The sequence below is a fragment of the Trypanosoma brucei genome, chromosome 6, assembly GCF_000002445.2.
Source record: "Trypanosoma brucei brucei TREU927 chromosome 6, complete sequence".
Taxonomy (NCBI): domain Eukaryota; phylum Euglenozoa; class Kinetoplastea; order Trypanosomatida; family Trypanosomatidae; genus Trypanosoma; species Trypanosoma brucei.
Window position 1 is genome coordinate 1,126,304 of NC_007279.1, and position 18,584 is coordinate 1,144,887.

At 42.6% G+C, this 18,584-nt stretch overlaps 7 protein-coding genes across 7 annotated transcripts, besides 20 other annotated features; all 7 read right to left on the bottom strand.

The window, feature by feature from the left end:
* Positions 1-27: part of a sequence feature (A-rich) that runs on past the window's edge.
* Positions 1-18,584: part of a sequence feature (sequence corresponds to BAC RPCI93-4F7) that runs on past both edges of the window.
* Tb927.6.3800 (heat shock 70 kDa protein, mitochondrial precursor, putative) lies at positions 105-2,078 on the bottom strand (the record flags this gene model as incomplete). The annotated part of the gene is made up of 1 exon (XM_840405.1): positions 105-2,078. The coding sequence occupies one exon, from the start codon at positions 2,076-2,078 to the stop codon at positions 105-107; it is 1,974 nt and encodes a 657-aa protein (XP_845498.1).
* Positions 129-211: a microsatellite.
* Tb927.6.3810 (hypothetical protein, conserved) lies at positions 2,646-4,181 on the bottom strand (the record flags this gene model as incomplete). The annotated part of the gene is made up of 1 exon (XM_840406.1): positions 2,646-4,181. One exon carries the CDS (start codon positions 4,179-4,181, stop codon positions 2,646-2,648), a length of 1,536 nt encoding a protein of 511 aa, XP_845499.1.
* Positions 5,099-7,642, bottom strand: Tb927.6.3820 (hypothetical protein, conserved; the record flags this gene model as incomplete). The annotated part of the gene is made up of 1 exon (XM_840407.1): positions 5,099-7,642. The coding sequence occupies one exon, from the start codon at positions 7,640-7,642 to the stop codon at positions 5,099-5,101; it is 2,544 nt and encodes an 847-aa protein (XP_845500.1).
* Positions 8,129-8,164: a sequence feature (AT_rich).
* Positions 8,231-8,252: a sequence feature (AT_rich).
* Positions 8,549-8,570: a sequence feature (AT_rich).
* On the bottom strand, positions 9,092-10,441 carry Tb927.6.3830 (hypothetical protein, conserved; the record flags this gene model as incomplete). Its single annotated transcript, XM_840408.1, has 1 exon — positions 9,092-10,441. One exon carries the CDS (start codon positions 10,439-10,441, stop codon positions 9,092-9,094), a length of 1,350 nt encoding a protein of 449 aa, XP_845501.1.
* Positions 10,762-10,804: a sequence feature (A-rich).
* Positions 10,805-10,842: a microsatellite.
* Positions 11,202-11,263: a sequence feature (T-rich).
* Positions 11,374-11,395: a sequence feature (AT_rich).
* Positions 11,523-11,550: a microsatellite.
* Positions 11,771-11,838: a sequence feature (CT-rich).
* Positions 12,903-12,942: a sequence feature (CT-rich).
* Positions 13,024-13,584, bottom strand: Tb927.6.3840 (reticulon domain protein; the record flags this gene model as incomplete). The annotated part of the gene is made up of 1 exon (XM_840409.1): positions 13,024-13,584. The coding sequence occupies one exon, from the start codon at positions 13,582-13,584 to the stop codon at positions 13,024-13,026; it is 561 nt and encodes a 186-aa protein (XP_845502.1).
* Positions 13,936-13,969: a sequence feature (AT_rich).
* Positions 13,971-13,996: a microsatellite.
* Positions 14,196-14,227: a microsatellite.
* Tb927.6.3850 (chaperone protein DNAJ, putative) lies at positions 14,563-15,432 on the bottom strand (the record flags this gene model as incomplete). The annotated part of the gene is made up of 1 exon (XM_840410.1): positions 14,563-15,432. One exon carries the CDS (start codon positions 15,430-15,432, stop codon positions 14,563-14,565), a length of 870 nt encoding a protein of 289 aa, XP_845503.1.
* Positions 15,547-15,585: a sequence feature (A-rich).
* Positions 15,924-15,943: a microsatellite.
* Positions 16,177-16,212: a sequence feature (AT_rich).
* Tb927.6.3860 (hypothetical protein, conserved) lies at positions 16,265-17,440 on the bottom strand (the record flags this gene model as incomplete). Its single annotated transcript, XM_840411.1, has 1 exon — positions 16,265-17,440. The coding sequence occupies one exon, from the start codon at positions 17,438-17,440 to the stop codon at positions 16,265-16,267; it is 1,176 nt and encodes a 391-aa protein (XP_845504.1).
* Positions 17,888-17,937: a microsatellite.

Here is an 18,584-nt window from a genome sequence, read left to right on the forward strand (position 1 = left end):
AAAAAAGAACAAAATCAAAAGTAAAAAATATATAGAATCCTGCATAAAATAGGCGTAAACATTTTTTTAAAAATGACTCAGTAATGCATCCACCAACATTTCACTTACTCCTTCTTTTCACCAGATGCCTGCTGCTGTTGTTGCTCACCCTGACCTTCTGTGCTGCTGCTACCAGAGCTACCGCTGTTCGCTGCTGCCGCCTGTTGGTACTCCGTGCGACCACATTCCATCACTGCCTTTTGCAGTTTGTCAGTAGAAGCCGACAGTTCATCCTTCGTCACGTTTGGATTCTCCATCACCTTGCGAAGTTCAGCCAAAAGGGTACGCACATTCTCCTTCTCAGCGTCCGTCACGTACTTCCATTCCGTCAGTTGTCGCTCAGCAGTGTTAGCCTGAGTCTCAGCATTGTTACGCACTTCCACAAGCTCCCGCTTCACACGGTCAGCTTCAGCGTGCATCTCAGAGTCGCGGATCATGTTCTCGATCTGCTCCTTCGTCAACCCACCATGAGCAGTAATGGTGATGTTCTGTGTTTTCCCAGTTGCCTTGTCCTTCGCAGTTACGTGGCAAATACCATTAGCATCAATGTCAAATGTCACCTCAATTTGTGGTACACCGCGTGGTGCAGGAGGAATTCCAACGAGGTCAAACTGACCCATCATTTGGTTGTCAGATGCCATTTCTCGTTCCCCTTGGAACACTTTGATTCCGACCTGTGTTTGGTTGTCCGCAGCAGTTGAGAAGGTTTGACTCTTCTTCGTCGGGATTGTTGTGTTCTTGGGAATCATACGTGTGAAGACACCACCAAGTGTTTCGATTCCAAGTGATAGTGGTGTAACGTCAAGCAATACAAGACCCTTCACATCACCACGGAGAACACCACCAAGTGTTGCAGCACCCAGTGCAACGGCCTCGTCAGGGTTCACACCACGGAACGGTTCGCGACCGAAGAACTGCTTCACAGCCTCCACAACCTTTGGCATACGCGTCATACCACCAACAAGCACAACCTCAGAGATTTCCTTCAGGTCAACAGCAGCGTCCTTGATGCATTGCTTGCACGGTCCAAGTGAACGTTGTACGAGCTTATCAGCAAGGGACTCAAACTTGCTGCGGCTCACCATCATCTGCACGTGCTGCGCTCCGTCCTGGTTAGCTGTGATAAACGGAAGGTTTACCTCCGTCTCCATCGTCGTCGAAAGTTCACACTTCGCCTTTTCTGCAGCCTCACGAATACGCTGCAGTGCCATCCGCTCCTTGCTCAAGTCAATTCCAGATGTCTTGCGGAATTCCTCCAGAATGTGATCAGAGAGGCAGAGATCAAAGTCTTCTCCACCAAGGTGAGTGTCGCCATTCGTTGCCTTTACCTCAAAAACACCTCCGGCAATTTCAAGTACGGAGATATCAAATGTTCCACCACCAAGATCATACACGGCAATTAAGCTGTCCTTCGTTTTGTCCAAGCCATATGCCAGTGCAGCAGCAGTCGGTTCATTCACAACACGGATCACATTCAGTCCAGCAATCGTACCGGCATCCTTCGTTGCCTGACGTTGCGCGTCATTGAAGTACGCGGGGCACGTCACCACAGCGTTAGATACTTTGCGTCCCAGGAAGTTTTCTGCCGTTTCCTTCATCTTCTCAAGTACGAATGCACCAACTTGTGAAGGTGAGTATTGCTTCCCATTCCCATCTTGCACCCACGCATCACCATTATTGCTCCGAATAATCTTGTAGGGCACATTCTTGATGTCGTGTTGGATGTGCTCATCATCGAAGCGACGACCAATCAGCCGTTTCACCGCGAAGAATGTCGACTGTGGGTTCGTAATCGCCTGACGTTTCGCTGCAAGGCCAACAAGTTTTTCCTGTCCTTTGAACGCAACCACAGACGGTGTCGTCCTGAAACCCTCTGTATTCTCAAGTACGCGTGGCCGGTCACCTTCCATTACTGCAACACAACTGTATGTCGTACCCAAATCAATACCAATCACGTCACCAGTTACCTTCGATGACTGCCACCGCGCAAACGGGGCAGACGCCAGGCACATGGGTGCGCATACACGACGGGCCAACATTTTATTACTTCACAAACTACTTCTTACCTTAGAAATACTTTACCACTTACCAACTTATCTATTAAACCGATAAGAAGAAGCATTGAGTGGGAGAATGTTTTTTTTTTTAAACAGCTTTAGAACTTTGTTCAATAGTTGTTGATATATGTTATTGCTTTCTGTTGTTTTTTTTTAATTTAGTTGTGTAGATAAAAAAATTGTGACACATACTTGGAAAATAGTATCTTATTTGTTTTCCTTGGCAGTCACTAGTGTAACGTTGTTTTTCTTGTTAAGCTTAACAGGTTTTAACGTTATACTGTGTTACTGCACGAACAAGCATTGAAAGAATAATTCTTTTTTTTCTAAGTGACTGAATTTTTTCTTTTTCCAACTGCCTTACCATTCATAAAGAGGTTGTGGAAACTTTTTGTTCGTCTCTTTGTGGCGGTGTGTTTCGGTACAAAATTGTTTCAAGCACCCCACTTCTGACCTGTGAGCAACTGTTGTATTAAACGCTCCTTTACTTGTAATTGTTTCACCTGTTTTGGTGACATCACTTGCTCTTCAAACTCTTTGTTGTTATTTTCACAACGCTCGAATAAGGAAGATTTTCTTCTCGTTTACCACTTCAAAATATGGGGAAATTCCTTCATGGTAGAGCTGCAGCACGCGGCTCCAATACGACTCACCTCCTATGATAGTTGAGAGAACAGACTGTGCACGTAGCTGCCTTTCTTCCACCTGCGCAAATTGAGAGATCGCCGTATAGCAGTAATTAAAAACAGCCTGCAAGTGGGCCGCCTTTTCCAACCGATAAGTGAGATTATGTCCCTCGTTACTGGGATCCAAGACGCTTATTTGCGCATTGGGGTGCACCTTACTCGTTGGTTCTCTCAAGCCACGTGCTGTTACAGAGTGAGAAAACATGTCAAAATTTGCACAGAACCCATACGTGAGGAAAAAATCCATCAGCAACCTGCCAGTGTCAGGTGTGTCGTTGGCATCGTATGAATTAAAAATAGCTACAAGCATTGTGGCAACTGCTTCGCTATTCAGTGCTTCCGGATTCGTGCCTGTGTCATCGAGGATTTTGTTTTGTCTAAGTAAAGCGTCGAGGAGGAGAAACGTCTGCCGACATGCCTCGTTCGACGCGACAGCGGAGGCGAAAAGCCTTGATGCCACTTCCACCCTGCATGCCTCAGCTCCATATCGTACGTTCATTCGCAGACCGGACCGACTGTCAGTAAGTAGTAGACACATCACATTCCGATAGTCATAGCAAAATTCCAACTGGAACCCTGCGTTATTGGTGATACTCTGCAGGTGCATCTGCGTGTACTGTTTTGCATCGGGTGTCACAACCGTGTTTTTGGCATAAAAATGAAGTGTCATGTCCTTCAGCGGGGGTAACCCAGCAGCCGTTGTTGACATCGGATGCAGCTCCGCGGTCGGCCATAGCTCCCGCAACATAGCCGTGACTGAGGTGACGACAGCCTCGTAACAGTAGAGTTCCAATGCTGTTGGACGTAAGAATGATGAAAATAGCCTCACTTCCTCAGTTACTGTATCTGGCACACTCATGCCGATACACCATGGGGGATGCGGCCGGCAGGTGCGGGCCAGTGTCTTTAATAATGGTCTGGTCGCAACCAGCACCACATTTGTTGTGTCTATGGCCTGCTCATGAGACACTGTACAGGCTGGGGTGGAACGCAAGGTGGAGCGGCGCGAGCTCGTTGAGCTGGAGGGGCGGCGCATTTTGCGGAACATATTCGGCGTTCCAAGACTTCCAATATTAGCCTGAGACCCGCCAAACGACACCGGAGTAAACTGTTCCCTACGGTCACTTGGTTGAGCATAACCTGAAGGTACTGGTGACGATATTGAAGCCTGCCTCCCGTGTTGCTGGGAGCCGCTGTTGGCAACTCTCTCAGCATCGTCTACAGGACCAAACATCCGCACAAGTGCAACTCCGGGTGCTTCCAGTATCCGATGTATATTTCCAAACAGCGCGAGAGAAATGCAGATATAGAAAGCGGAGAAGAAAAGGCAAGCATTCAGACAGATCACCAATTGTACGTGTTTATGTTGCGAAAAAGAAAAGAAGACGGAATTAACCATTGTGATGTTAAACAGAGGAAGTGAACAAATTTATTATCTGCTGTTGCTTAATATTGATATTTGCAATCATAATAAAAGGGGTTTCCACTTCATTAGAGTATCGCATCACGATGTGCTTCACCTACTTCGCGTCCCCTTCATTTTGTGTACTCCCAACGTGCGCCAACCATCACCAAACCCCTTCATGAGGAAACTGCAGTGGAGGCTCACTAATGTCCAAAGTGTATCCTACAATAAACGAAACAAACAAACAAACATAATAGTAGGAGTAAACGCCTCTTCAGTATTTAGTTTGTACACCAACATAATGAGACAAGGAATTGCGTGCCGGATACCTCCTCCCACAACCATTCCATTCACTCAATCACACATAAATGAACACAAATACTTTTGCATCCGATTAATACTCTACTCTACTACAACTCTTTATTGCCTCACCAACTGTGATGTTGAATCGATGGCGACGAAAGTTGATGACGGCTAAACCGTGTTAACGACAAAATCATCAGCTTCATTGAAATAACCTTCAGTGAAATGAGAGATGAATGGTGAAGAAAAGAAGCACATATACATTTTCTGTAGCGGCACGCAAATATGTTAACCGGAAGGACGCTCATCTCTGCAAGACAACGAAAAAAGAAATGAAAAGTAACATACAAAAATAGACAGCACATTAACTCGCTTCTTCCTTCATTGTCCCAATAACTAATTGACAGAAAGCAACCTGTTAATGCAAACACCAAGGGTATGGAAAAAAAAAATTGTATAAATCATACATGTACATAACCAACAAGACGAACTGCTGCACGAAAACTCCGAAGAGAAAATACAGGGGAGACAACAACGCAAGGACTTCATTTTTACTCTCTCTTTTTTTTGTCTAACTAAAAAAATAAAACATAAAACATCTGCTATCACTATAGCGTACATCCCTCCGGTTGCAGTGGCGACCGACGGATCACCGGCGCTGAACCCAAAACGCTAATGATGTCACGAAGTCGTGCGGCATGTATGTCTGCGAACGTGCTTTTGCTCATTGACTTTTCGGACAGTTCCCTCAACACTGGCCTCGGTGTAAGCGGCTCGACTTCCATGATCGCTTTGTTAACATTGTCATATGTAATTACATTCACTCCGCCTTCCTGGTCCACACGCTCCGAGTACAATGTGAGGCGCTCAATTAAGTTGCAGTAGAATAAAATGGCGGATGCACATTCCTGATCGAAGAAGGTGGACATGAACTTCCCACTCAAACTAATTAGACCTCCCACATCGTGAGTTGTGTCGACACCCAAAGCCTCCTTTAAAAGGGCTACATCCTTCTCTGTTTTCAATTGTAAAACAGGTGCAATGCAGTCAGCGACAGCAGTGCGACGCAGCCGTGACCGTTTCTGCGCCGTAGCAAGTTCCTTCAATTCCGTTCGCACATTTTCAATGATAGCTATTACATCACACGCCAGTCGACTCGGGTATATGCCATCCAAAATTCCCGTCAACAATTTAAGTGAAGGTCGGCACCGCTCTCTGCTACGCGCAATGTAATCCATGTTGATGGCGAGGTGCTCCGGTTGCGTGAACTTTTCCAACCCAGGCCTTGTTTCAATAACAGAATTAAGGTAGTGCAAGTAGATTTTTGGGACGTCGATTGTGGGAAGGAGAACGTCCGGGTGCTCAACCAGTGTGCTGGAGAAGAAGTCGTGAACAATTGAAAGCACTGTCATCTGATCCAACTCAACGTAGGGCACGACGCCGGCTGCGCACAGATGTACCGGATTGTTTTTATTCTGACACCGACCTATCATGGGGGGATGAGGTGTTTCTACTTTCATGGGAACCATTGCCCGTCTGTCCACTTCATTCGAAAGGGAGTGGATCTGTTCAACAAGGAAGTCTACCTGAAGCACCGTTTCAGTCATACCTGGAACCACAGATGTTATAGCCTCGTCACCTTCAAGCGGGAGAGCTCGGACAGATTTGACGTATTCCTTCAACGCAGGGACCTTTTCATGGACTTCATCCCACTTGGGCCGAGGAGTCATTACATCGCGCTGAATGTCTGCATTAAGAAGTTGCGCATTTTCCTCCTTTATGGCTTTAAACTTCCTTCCCATAACATCCACCTGCATTCCCCTAACAGCGGCAGCCCGACGGTTGTGACGACCAGCGGCTTGGGCTGCTTGCAGTTCAGCCATCAGTTGTTCCTTCACGATGTTGTGATCGGTAATGGAGATAAACTGGCTGTATTTTTCCTTGAACTCCTCAAGCTCACTTTGAGCTTCACCCGCCATGATTTTGAACTCACTCAGTTCGTCAACCTTGCTCACCAGGTCCTGATACTCCTTCTCTACCTTTTTCGCTCGCTTGTCACTTTCCCGCAAGGCGGCAATCAGCACAAGCACCTTCTCAAGGTGATCCTTGTTGGTTTCTTCTAATTTCTGTATCGTTGCATTGGCGCGAAGAAGATTCCTTTCCATTTTCTTGAAACCTTTCAATGAGCGGCGACCTGGTTGAGGCACCACAATAGGTGCCGTATCTCCTTCCTCTGTTACCTCGTCGTCACCGTCATCTTCGAGTTCATCACGTACCTCTTTTAGTTCTGCAGTAAGCCGAGTGATGGTTGAGTTCAATTCTTGCACCTCCATCCCTCGCTGAGCAACCACACGCTCCTGTCTCTGTCGCTCATTCATAGACTCAATTAGCATTGCGGCCTGTTCTTGAATAACACCATCGTAAGCCGACATAATATCGTTCAAGATTTGGCTATACGCGGGGAACGCATCAATGAGTACAAAAAGTGCCTCACGAAAAGGTCGAAGGCGACTTTGGGCTGTGCAAACGCCTCCTTCATCAACGGCCACACTTACTTCTTTCTGTAGGTACTGCGCCAGCGTTGTAGCAAGAGGCGGTGGATCTCGTCCAGAAGACATAAAGGAGTTCATTGTTTGTGCCATGCCGCCGCCAGTCTCTAGAAAAGATGTAGTTGCTGCCCCCCACTTAGTGTCCGTAGACTTTGACAGCATACTTTTAAGGGATTTGAAACTTTCAACGCTCCCTTGAACGGGTTTCCGAGGGCTGCAGCGATTACTCGAACTTTCACCAGGGAGCGGCTGAACAATTTTTCTCCCCGTCCTTCCCCTGACGGGTTCTTTTATCGGGATGCCCTTGCGGCTGCCGGTGTTACCCGATGCGGCCGCTGCGTCGTTGGTACCAGTGTCTGCTCCTTCTGCCGTCTTTTGGCGATTTAAAGCACTTTTAGTGTCCTTAAGCCCACCTTGCAGCACTCCTAAGTTGTTTGGATTTGCGGGCCAGGCTGCGGTTCCTCGTTTGGATTGAAGAAGCGGGTTATATGGTAAGGTGGGCAAATGCATTCCACTGTTCAGTGCCGCTGACGGCATGCAGGGTGATGTCATGTACAACACCCCCTTAACTGGCATTGTACCAGAATAAACGGAGGATTCCATGATGTTAACAGAAACGGCTTTTCCCGCACCTTCCTGTGCAATATTTCCTATGAAGAAAGTTTCAAGTTTAGCGGGTTGAGTAGGGAAAATAGGGAGGTAGAACGAATAAAGAAGAAAAGGATATTTCTTTCCCCCTTTTTTGCCCAAAAGCCCAGAGCGGAGTTACCCTCTGGAAGCGCCTTTCTCCTTCTATGCAACACTACATTTGTAATCATAATATGGGAACAAGAAGCAAACGGTATGAAAGCAAAGCGAGAAGGAAACGGTTAAGCATATGAATAAGAAACGAGACAAAGTAAAACAAGATTAAATAGCAACAAAAAATAATAAAAATAAAACACAGTGGTTACATGATCTGCATTTTTTTTTCTGGATGGTATTAAGTGCACGTAATTTAAAAAAAAATAATACGATAGCACTACAGGATCATATTCGAAAAGAAGAAAAGGAAAATAAGCTCACCACCTTCTCAACGAAAGAAAGGGGTTTTAAATAATAATAATAGTTATTATTATTATTATAGTAACGGCGGGAGAGTTGTTCACGCTTACAAGAGCATATGTATACAAGAGAGAGGTGAAAAAAGGGAAAATATAAAATATTAAAAAATGGTAAGATAAAAATAAAGATAACGTATGGAGATGATGAGCATAAAAATGACGCGGACAATCCGAGAAAAAAGAAAAAAATAAGCGATGGGTTGTCATTTTAATATTATTTCAAAAGAAGCGTTATTTGTCATTATGCAACATCATATATACACTCAATGAAGCATATGTTTCGCTTACAGAAAGAATAAATAAAGAACTCACGTCAAAACGAGTCACTAATAAAGAACGGCATAGTTAAACCCTTTCCCACTAATATTTTTTTTCTTAAAAAAGAAAAAAATACACCCGACCGCTCTTTTTATTTTATTTTATTTTTTGCACCTATGGATCGTTTGTACCGAAGAAAAAAAAAAGAGGCAAATCCACAGATATTAGATTCTGGACACACCCTTTTGCATGAAACCACGCTGAAACGATTACAATTAGCCATTCGAATGCGTAAGCACTTTATGTGCATCTATATGATGGACCTGAAGGTGACAACAAAAGTTAACCAACATTTAACGATCTCTCTCTCTCTCTCTCTTTGTGTAAGGAATAACCAATAAATAAAACAAACGAGGATTATTACAAAAGTGTGCAATAAAAAGAAAGAAAGAATCAACCGTTTTCACTCAGGTAGCAAAAATAACAACAGCTGTAACACTGACAAAAAAACAGTGATGTCATAAATAGTTACATATATATATATATATATAGACTTCAATGGCTTAATGCCCGTTAAGTTCGAAAAGGAATCTGTTTTTTTGACATCTTCATACAAATACACCGCACTTCCATAAAGTTTCGTTCATGCACGACACACCACAAAAGAAGCGCAAATGGAGAACTGTTGCCATTACCGCACCTCAAATATTCCCCATATCAAACCTCCTTCATTCCTATTAATGAGTTTCAATGTTTCCTCGGCATCGTAGGCACCCTCCTCATGTTTGAGCGTAGTGGCTGAGTTTCCAGTGATCTCTCGAATCCTCAGTTTCCCTTCACGTACTTTTCCAACACGAGTGAAGACAAGCGGCTGATCCATTTGGTCCCTTTCCTCTTCCAGAATAGTACGGTACATCACACCCAGTTTTGCCTTTAGATGTTTTTCAGGTGTCGTTGCATCGTTTCCTACGTGCCGTAGTTCCTTCTTCGCCTCCTGCAATGCACTGCAGTTTATAAAGCCACCATAGTTAGAGAAATCCACAGGTTCTAAAGTTTCCTCTTGCATTTGATATTCAAAGGCGCGATAGCACCGCTCAATAATGTCGTTGGGATTTAGATCCTGTGCACCAACAAGATACACTTCATGTTGGAATGGAGACAGAATGCTTTCGATGATTGGGCTCACCTTACTATACGAGTCACGCGGAACCGCCCCCAGCTGATCACCAATCCACTGAAAGGATACTACACGTGTCATCCGGTGGCCTTTAACACACAATGTAATGCGAAATAGGCCGAATAACCATAAGGTATGCGGTAGGTTGCGCACAAGTTCATACACACCACCATTTCCCGCATTCCTTAAGCACAACTCAACAGGGTTGGCTGCGAATGTCACCCAATTCAGTGAACCAAGTCGGTTTCGCACTGCGTTAAGTACCCTCTCCACAGTCCCCGATACTACGCAAGTGGAAAAAGGTACGGAGTGCTCCATCATTAATGAATCCGTACTCGTCATTCCATCATCACCATCACCATACTCCATATCAACGCTTCCTCTACTACCTCGACTAACTGACGAAAGTTCCACAGAACCGAGATGTGGTGGGAAACTAAAATAAAAGCTTCCTTCCTGTTCCTGAATCCGTTGCTGGAACTCCTTTATGATCTGTGCTATGGAAAAGTTCCCCAAATCAGAGACGAATACTGTCCGCATGCGCTCGACAAGATGATGAAGTGAAAGAGAAGATTTCTCCGTCACTGTTATACCCGCTGATCCCTTTAATTTATCGCGAAAGCTATTCATATATGTGAGGCACCGCCCACGCTTCACATTCCCACACTCGGGTCCGATGAACATCACTGAGATAAACTTGTTGCGCTTGAATGTCCCCTTTCCAATGGGAAAACGTGCATAAAGAAGTTGTACTTTCCTCTCATCCAATAATTCAAACCCCTTTTCAATATCTTCACCACTTCTAGCCACACATACGACATTCGTCTCTATTCTACCACCGTTGCTATTGTTTTCCAGTGGCATATCGGGCCCAATACCACGCAAGGCAATGAATTTGCTCCTTACCGCGAAAAGAACAGGCAAATATTAACGATAATAATAACAATATCTTAACAATGGTTTTACTAATACGAACTTAGACTATGTGATACGACGGGAAAGAGGGGGGATTTTCTATTGCCTTGATCTTAAATCAAATCACTATCGTCAATAGTATCGGATAATGAAGAAGTTTTTAAATATATATATGTATGTATATATATCCTAATTTGCGTAAATGACTTCCGCTACTCCTTTTTTGAAGTTACTTTGTCATTACAAACTAATTTTATTAAAACGTTGTGAAAAAAAATATAAAGAAGAAAAAAAAGAAGAAAACACAAAAGAAAATAAGTAAATAATAAATAAATCGATAAATAAATAAAGATATGGAAAGAAACTAGAGCTCGCCCCCCACACGCACACACACGAAGGACAGCACCAGAGCGAAAAAAAAAACACTCAACACATTCGGAATGAACAGGAGTAACTTGAATGAGGCGAAAGGACGTGGGAAGGTTATTTCATCTTATTGATTCCTCTTTATTTTTGTTTTGTTCTTGCTAACGAAAAAAAAAAAGAGTTCCTTCCCTCACTCTCTCTCTCTATTTATCCTTTTTTCTTCTTCGCCTCACCCCACACATTATTCTCATCTGTTGTTTCTCCCTTTCCTTTCATTTGATTTCTTTGAAATTGTTTGGTCGTCTCTACATCGTTCCCTTCCCTTCATTCTTTTGACGCCTGATTCTTTTTTTTTCTTTTTTCATTCTTTCCTTCTTTATTTTTTGTTCATTTTTTTTGTTTTTTGTCCGCTCATCCCAATTTTTCCCCTCATTTCTCTCCTCTTGTGCATTTTATTGTTCTGTTTCATTTCTGTTTCACACTCCCTTCTCACCTTATTTCTCTGTTCATTCTGCTTATTATTATTATTTTATTTTTCCCTTCTTTATTCGTTTCAACCCTCCACCTTTTCTTTTCCAGTTCCTCCTCACATCGTCATCGTTTCGATCTTATGTTTCGGAAGGAACTCATTTGCCGGTAATAAATGATAGTGACTATAAATGAGAATAACAATAATAATAATAATAGTAGTAGGGGTGACCACGATGGTTGCAGAATAGGAGGAAGGAGATAAGAGGGAAGGAAATTGTCGTGAAGAATAAAGAAAATAAAAGGAAAAGAAAGTCACACGGAGTAGTCAAAAAAAAATCAATAGGTCTCCCGTCAGTTTATTTTTGCATATAAGAAAAGGGGAAAAGGGGGAGGAAGTAACTGCCGTGTTGAAGTTATATCACAACTTTTCCGGATGATTCCCTTTCTTTTTCTCTTTTCTTTTTGCTTTCTCTCTCTCTCTATATATATATCCTTTTTTTTCTCTTTTTTGGTACTTCACGACTACTACCTTTCCATTTCCACTCACTCTTCTACCGTTAAATCAATTCTGTTTTTCCCCACTTTCAACCTCACATATGGTAATCATAGAAATAATTCGAAAAGGAAATAAATGGGGACAAAAGGCACACCCCCCAAAAAAAAAAATCTTTCTGCCCACATGCAAAAGAACTCACGGACAAAAAGTATAATGAAGTAATAAATGTACTGCCATATACATATATGTATATATTCTTTTGTTCCATTCTAATAGAACATGCTGCAGTCAGAGAAAGGGCCAGGCACTTCAAACGGAAAGAAATGGTTGGGTTAGAATGAAACAAAAAAGAAGAAAAAAAGAAAGACCCGGAACAAAATGAAAAGGGAGGGCTACACACACGAAAGAACCGTTGACAAAATTAAAAAAAAAGGAAAACGACTGGGAGATAGTTGAGGCTAAACCAACCGCCAACCAGTGATGAAACAGGAATTGAATGGATTACAAACACCAAAAAAGGGGGGAAATGTCACCCTTCCCGCTCCCCTTCAATACAGCAATCCTCTACAGGGAGATATGGGAATATAATATTTTGCCTTAAGGGAACTTGATGGAAGCAGAAAATCACAACAAAAGGGACGCTAAATGGCATTTCCAAACAGCGGGAAACCACCGGACAGAAACGGCCATTCAAAATTGATATCAACTAACTTCACTATCAGAGCCCCATTGCTGTTGCCTCTCCAGTAACTTGAGAACACTCTCAATATAACATCCACATTCTCATTTCTATTTCTTCCGTTTCCTCCTCTTCCTCTTACTCACTTTGCCACATCCACGCTAAAAAAGAAATAATTATCGCAAAGAATCAACTTTGTATAATCCGCGCGCTGCTGAATGGTCCCCGCCCACCTGATACGACTCGCGAGTGGAGTGGAGTGGAAGGTGTGAAAGATGTCGAAATTAGAGGGAAGAGTTCAACCAAATAAACAAATTCACAAGGGAGCAAAAACAGTTATTATAACACATAATTGTGAAGCAATCCAATCATCTCTTGTTTGTAGAGACGGCAGTAAACCTCCTTTCCCCCTTCTTCTTCTCTTCCTTCTCCTCCTCCGCGCCAATTTTTCAATCAAAATTCCCTCATTTCCTTTTCCCTGTCGTTTTCCTACATTTTCAACGGCGATACCAGTCCTCTCTAATTGTTCTTCTTTGTCAACTGGTCCACTTTTGTGCGGAGGGCACCCAAATGCTCCTCAGCCATAGCCATGATATCTGCAGTTGCATTATCAATAACCTCCTTGTTCTTCTCATACACCACAGGAGCAGTGAAGAGTAGTGTAACGATAAGACCAAGAACAGCCATATCAGAAAAGTAGTTCCCAACAATGGCCAACACAACAGTAAGTGCAGCAATTGCACCAGACTGCTTCCTGTCCCTCCATGTGACCAAATCGTAGATCTTTTGTAACACCAAAACGGCGTAGGGTGCGAAGCAATCGGCGAAACGGTCCACCATCATTTGAATATCATCATTGGTATAAGTTCCCCATTTCATGAATCCCATAAGCGGCATAGCAGCAAAAAGGACTTGCAAGAGGCGGCAGAGAAAAGTTACCACGGTATATTTCATGTACCAAAAGAATAAAATAGTGCTGAGTAGCACAGCAAAGAGGCTACCAGTTGCTGTGGGGCGGTGCCACGACAAAACCTCCCATGGAGTCAGTCCCTTTAGCTGGTTGCAAAGGAAACAGGACATGATTTCCTTTTCTGTGTTTTTTTTTTCCTTTTCCTTCTTTAATCTGCTGTTCAGACGCTCTTGTTCTTCACCTTTAAAAGGAAACCTTTTTATTTTTTTAAATAAAGCTCCGTATTCCGCGTGCTTACCTTTAATTCTTTTTCCTTTTTCTTTGGATGCTTGAGAACCTAAACCCCAGTATGTTGCGTGGTTGAGCGTGTTTAGAACAGTTTAACGAAAGGAGAGAAAACGCAAGCGGTTCAATGGAAACGAAACACGAGATGACAAGTATTACCGAAGCGAAGAAAAAAAAAAAGCAATGTATTGCATAGTTGTTTCAAACGCCCCTCTTCGACTCATCCATAACTTAGGAATAAAAAAATAAATTATATATATATATATATATGGAGAGAGAGAGAGAGAGAAAGAAAGATACGGAAGGGGTGAATAGATAAAGAAAAAGTTGACATGGTAGGCGAAATGAGCCTACTTACTTCATTTGAAGTGCATTGAAGCACATCAGCATTCACAACTATGATTCACTGGACATGAGTTCAAAAACATGCTGTAACAGTTCTCTGTCAAAGCTTTTTTGTTCCGTTTGTCGGTAACCCGCTAATTACACACACACGTATATATATATATATATATACAAAAATATATAAGCAACAAATATTCAGTTGTATATAGATACAAACAATAACCACTTGTAAAAAAATATATATATGTATATAGCAATGTCCGCATGCGCGCTAATCAATTCTGCGGTCCTCAGAAGGATGTCGATAACACAGACGATTTGCGCTGCCTTTCTTCCTTTTTTTTTCTTTAATGCGTGTGTTCGCGAGGACTAAAAGGGAGAAAGGATAACGGAAACTCATGCAACAGTACGTTAGTGTCTCATCTAATCTCAAATTTGGGAGATTCGATGAATAACAACCTGAACAAATATATTCTCACTATTATTTATTTTTTTTCCATGTATTTACACTAATATTTTCACGTGGATGGATATGGACAAACACGGTACGCCTTGTGAGCTAATGTCAGTGACCAGTCATCATATTCAATACCCTTAACACACATCTGTTCCATTATGGCCTCTACGCCTTCACTAATAAGTTGAGCAGTTAGGCCTGGTTTCGGTCCATCTGTATAAAGTATTAACATTATATGATATTGTGTCACATCTGCACGCCGCTGTGTATATTCCTCCCAGTGTTCCATGGCTGCAAAACAACTGGTCAAATGATGCTCGCCATAACCCGTCACACGGTGATAATTCCTAAGAGATAATCGAAGGGGTTCACTCACGTCGATAGCATCAAAACAATGACTGCGTAAAGCCTTAGAAAGTAAATTGTCAATATCGTTCCGTGTCTCCACTGAGGAAAAGAGATAATAAAACATCTGTCTCTGTTCATGATATCTTTCATCCTTAGATTTATACCGGTAATAAGAATGGGTATAATCGCCCTCATCATCCTTTTGTTTTGATGACGATTCATGAGAGGAACCATCAAATTCACTGTTAGAGCGAGGGCCCGTCTTTACAAGTTTCTCACAGCACGACTCATACGCCCAGCGGATGCGACGAAACCCCTCTTCCGTTCCTCCAACATCCGGATGTTCCGTTTGGCATTTGCTTCGATACGCCGCTTTCACTGTTGTCATGTCACTATTGTTGCTAATACCCAATGCATCAAATGGACATGACTTCGATTTGGTGTTGTCATCTGCCGTGAAACCACAGCTAATGTACCGCATTGATGAGGACACGAATGCAATAAAAGCAAAGCATTTCCATGTTTTAACCGCAGCACGTCGGACTTTCAACATGAAGGTGGTAGAACTACAAAACAATGGCATACATTCGCTTTAATATTAATAGAGGGGTTGGAACTAATCAACAACACTTCCTGAAGGACGTAATGTAAGATATGAAGGAAGAAATATGTGAGTAAAGAAAGAAGGAAAGAAACTCAAAACAGAATAAGGCAAAATAAAGCAAAATAAGAGAAACAGGGTTCGAGTAACAAAAACTGAAATAAAAATGAGTTAGAGGCGAGACTTTGTTGCTCTCGCACCTCTTTGGAAGGTCATTTACCATTTTTACTCAGGTCGAAGTGTGGCCACCGACACATTTATGCTCAGGCTCACACATCAGAATCTCCATATTTTTATTTTGGTTACCATCCACCATAACAAGGAAGCAACAACTGTCGCGTAAGTTCACTCGAATATTCGCATAATTATACATCCTCGCTTTCGTTCTTAGGATTGCATTCCTATCGAAGATAGGATACACACGCATTTATGTGTGCGAATAAAACTAGTACAAACATTTAAAAAAAACCAAGATAATAATAATAATAATAATCATCATCATCACCCAAACCATCCCTCTCCCTTCCCCACCCACTCTCTTTTCCCCTGGGTTTAAATGATTTAGCCTTCTTAGCCGAAACCTGGAGAGCGCAACACCATATAAATGACGACAGTGTAGAAACTAAATAATAAAAAGTAAAATCACAAGAAGCATGCAACAGCATGTCTCATCCACCGACGGTAGCATTGGAGTTATGGGAGCTACCTCTCAAGAAAAGAACAGCGAAATAATAATAATAATGATAAAGAAATAAATAAATACATACAATGAAGGGAAAATAAGGTCAAATCTATTGACACAAACCATAACGACCTAACAGCGAACAACAGCATTGGAATCTGAAAGTGCTGCGCTCCAGCTCCTTAAGAGACCTTTCCCTGCACGAAGAAAATCGCCTACAAAATATTTTGGTTTTTTATCACGGTAAAGGGCCCACCGCCGCAGAAATTCTTCCCTTCCAAGGAACCGAGCACCATAACTCCCTTCGTATTGCTTCATATACTCAATTTTGTCCCCCCAGTACCACATGTTATACCCGCAAGCTTGCAATGCAGCACCCATAACTTTCGTGATGATGGTTCCATAACTCTCAGTGGTGCGTTGGCAAGTAAACATCGTGAAATCGTGAAATACCGAGCCGATGCCGAACCCCAAACAACCAGCAACAGCAGTGCCGGTGCTCTCCTCAATAAGTTCCACTGCCAGTATACCTACATTTAGTTGCTTATCATCACCCATATCAGTAAGTGCTTCTATGAAGTTATCATTAAGCCATGTGCTACCACATCGTTGTAAGTGATATTCCTGTGCTGTCCGCAACGAATTGCTGAGGTCGCGGTTTACCGCAACGGAGTAAAGGCCGGAAGATACAAGGCGCTTAACTTTTTTGTTCCTCAACCAGGGGTATTCTTCCCTTTCCAAATCCAAACAGTAACGACCCTGTCGGTAGTTGGGGAGTGAGCAAAGGCCAAGACTCTGGGACAGTGGAAGTGGGAAGAGGGTCTGATAGAAAAGTCTCGCAATTAACTCCTTTAGGCAATGCTTCGAAAGGTATATAAACATATAATCCTTGGGTTGCGCCAATAGACAGTCCAAAAAGTCGCTGCGACAAAGAATTGTGGCATCGTAGATAAATGATACGGGATCTCGAATACCACATCCGAGCGGTAATGTGTTGTAAGAGAAGCAATATTTTGTAGATTCACTTCTTATCAAAGGGGATGTGCCCCTTGCATCACTCAAGTGTTCGTCACTATCGCCATTCAACGTTAAACATATGTCATAACTACGATTAGGAAACAGGGCCCACAGTGTTGCCCGATACTTCACTTTTTCCTCTTCATCGATAAGTTGTTTCGCACTAACCGGGAACTGCTGCTGCGACGGTTCGTCGCAAACCCAACCGGAAGCACTGCAGCTACTAATGGAGAAAGGGACTGAAGCAACAAAGTCGATGCAATTAGCATGCGACAAACCACACACATCCATTACCTAAAGAAGTCAAGCAGTAAGTCCCTCGCGCCTACCAAAACCAAAAAAAAAAAAACAACAACAACTAAAATAACAACCCCACAGGGCCTGGTACAATATAAAACAAAGAGAGAAGGTTGTCGAATAAACCGCTGACAACGTGGAAGAGGCGGAAACCGAAACACGACATACACATGCATGAAGACAAACATACACACACAAAAAAAAAACAAAAAGAAACGTTCGATGACATCAACACAAGTAAGAGCGACCTGATGCAACAAACCACACGCAGCACAACGAACCAATACATATATATATTCAGTTATCCTTATGTGACAAGAGGTAAACGCACTTCCCATTTGACATCATCAGGTAAAACTGACGAAAAGAATCAACACCTCTTGCGGCACGGATGCGTTGAAAAATATATATATATTCCAACGTTACAGCAGGGACAACAAAAATAACAACAACAACACAGAATAGTAGTAGCAATAATAATAATAATAATAGTGGCACGCCGTCACAACCAATATTCTGCCTCCTGTCGCCTCCATCTCGCGCAAAAGTCTATGCAACCTTTCATCACTAGAAATTATGTAAGCGGAAAAAAGAGAACCTAGAGCAAAGAAAAAAATTAATTTTTGTACAGTTGCGAAAAAAGGGAAGAAAAAAAAAGGAACCCATAGCAGACGCGTTCGGCTGGTTAGGAACCAAACCCAACCAGTTGGAGCTCACATGACTTATTTGGTGGATTCCATCCCCTTTGTTTTTTTTGTTTTATTGTTATTAATTTTTGTTTCTTTCGACACCTGGTTATAACCAAAGTGTAATTCCCTTTTTGAGGAAGTCAAAACATCGTTTATGCGAGCGACTGTGCGTGGGCCTCTAAGGAGAAGAGAAACTCAAACCAGCGCGCAACATGTAGAACTAACAAAACAGAATGTTGGAAAGTCTTCTGCAGTACGCATTTCCGGTTACTGTTTTCCTCCCCTTCAACAACAACAACAACATAAGACAAAAAAGTGTGGGACTGGTCCTGAGGGTGCACGACTCACTTCCACAACGTAAAATACATCGCCAATGTTTCAAAGACGGCGTAAAAAAGTGAGGAAGCGGTCCTTCGCAAATACGTATGTTTTGTTCTGCTTTCGTTTTA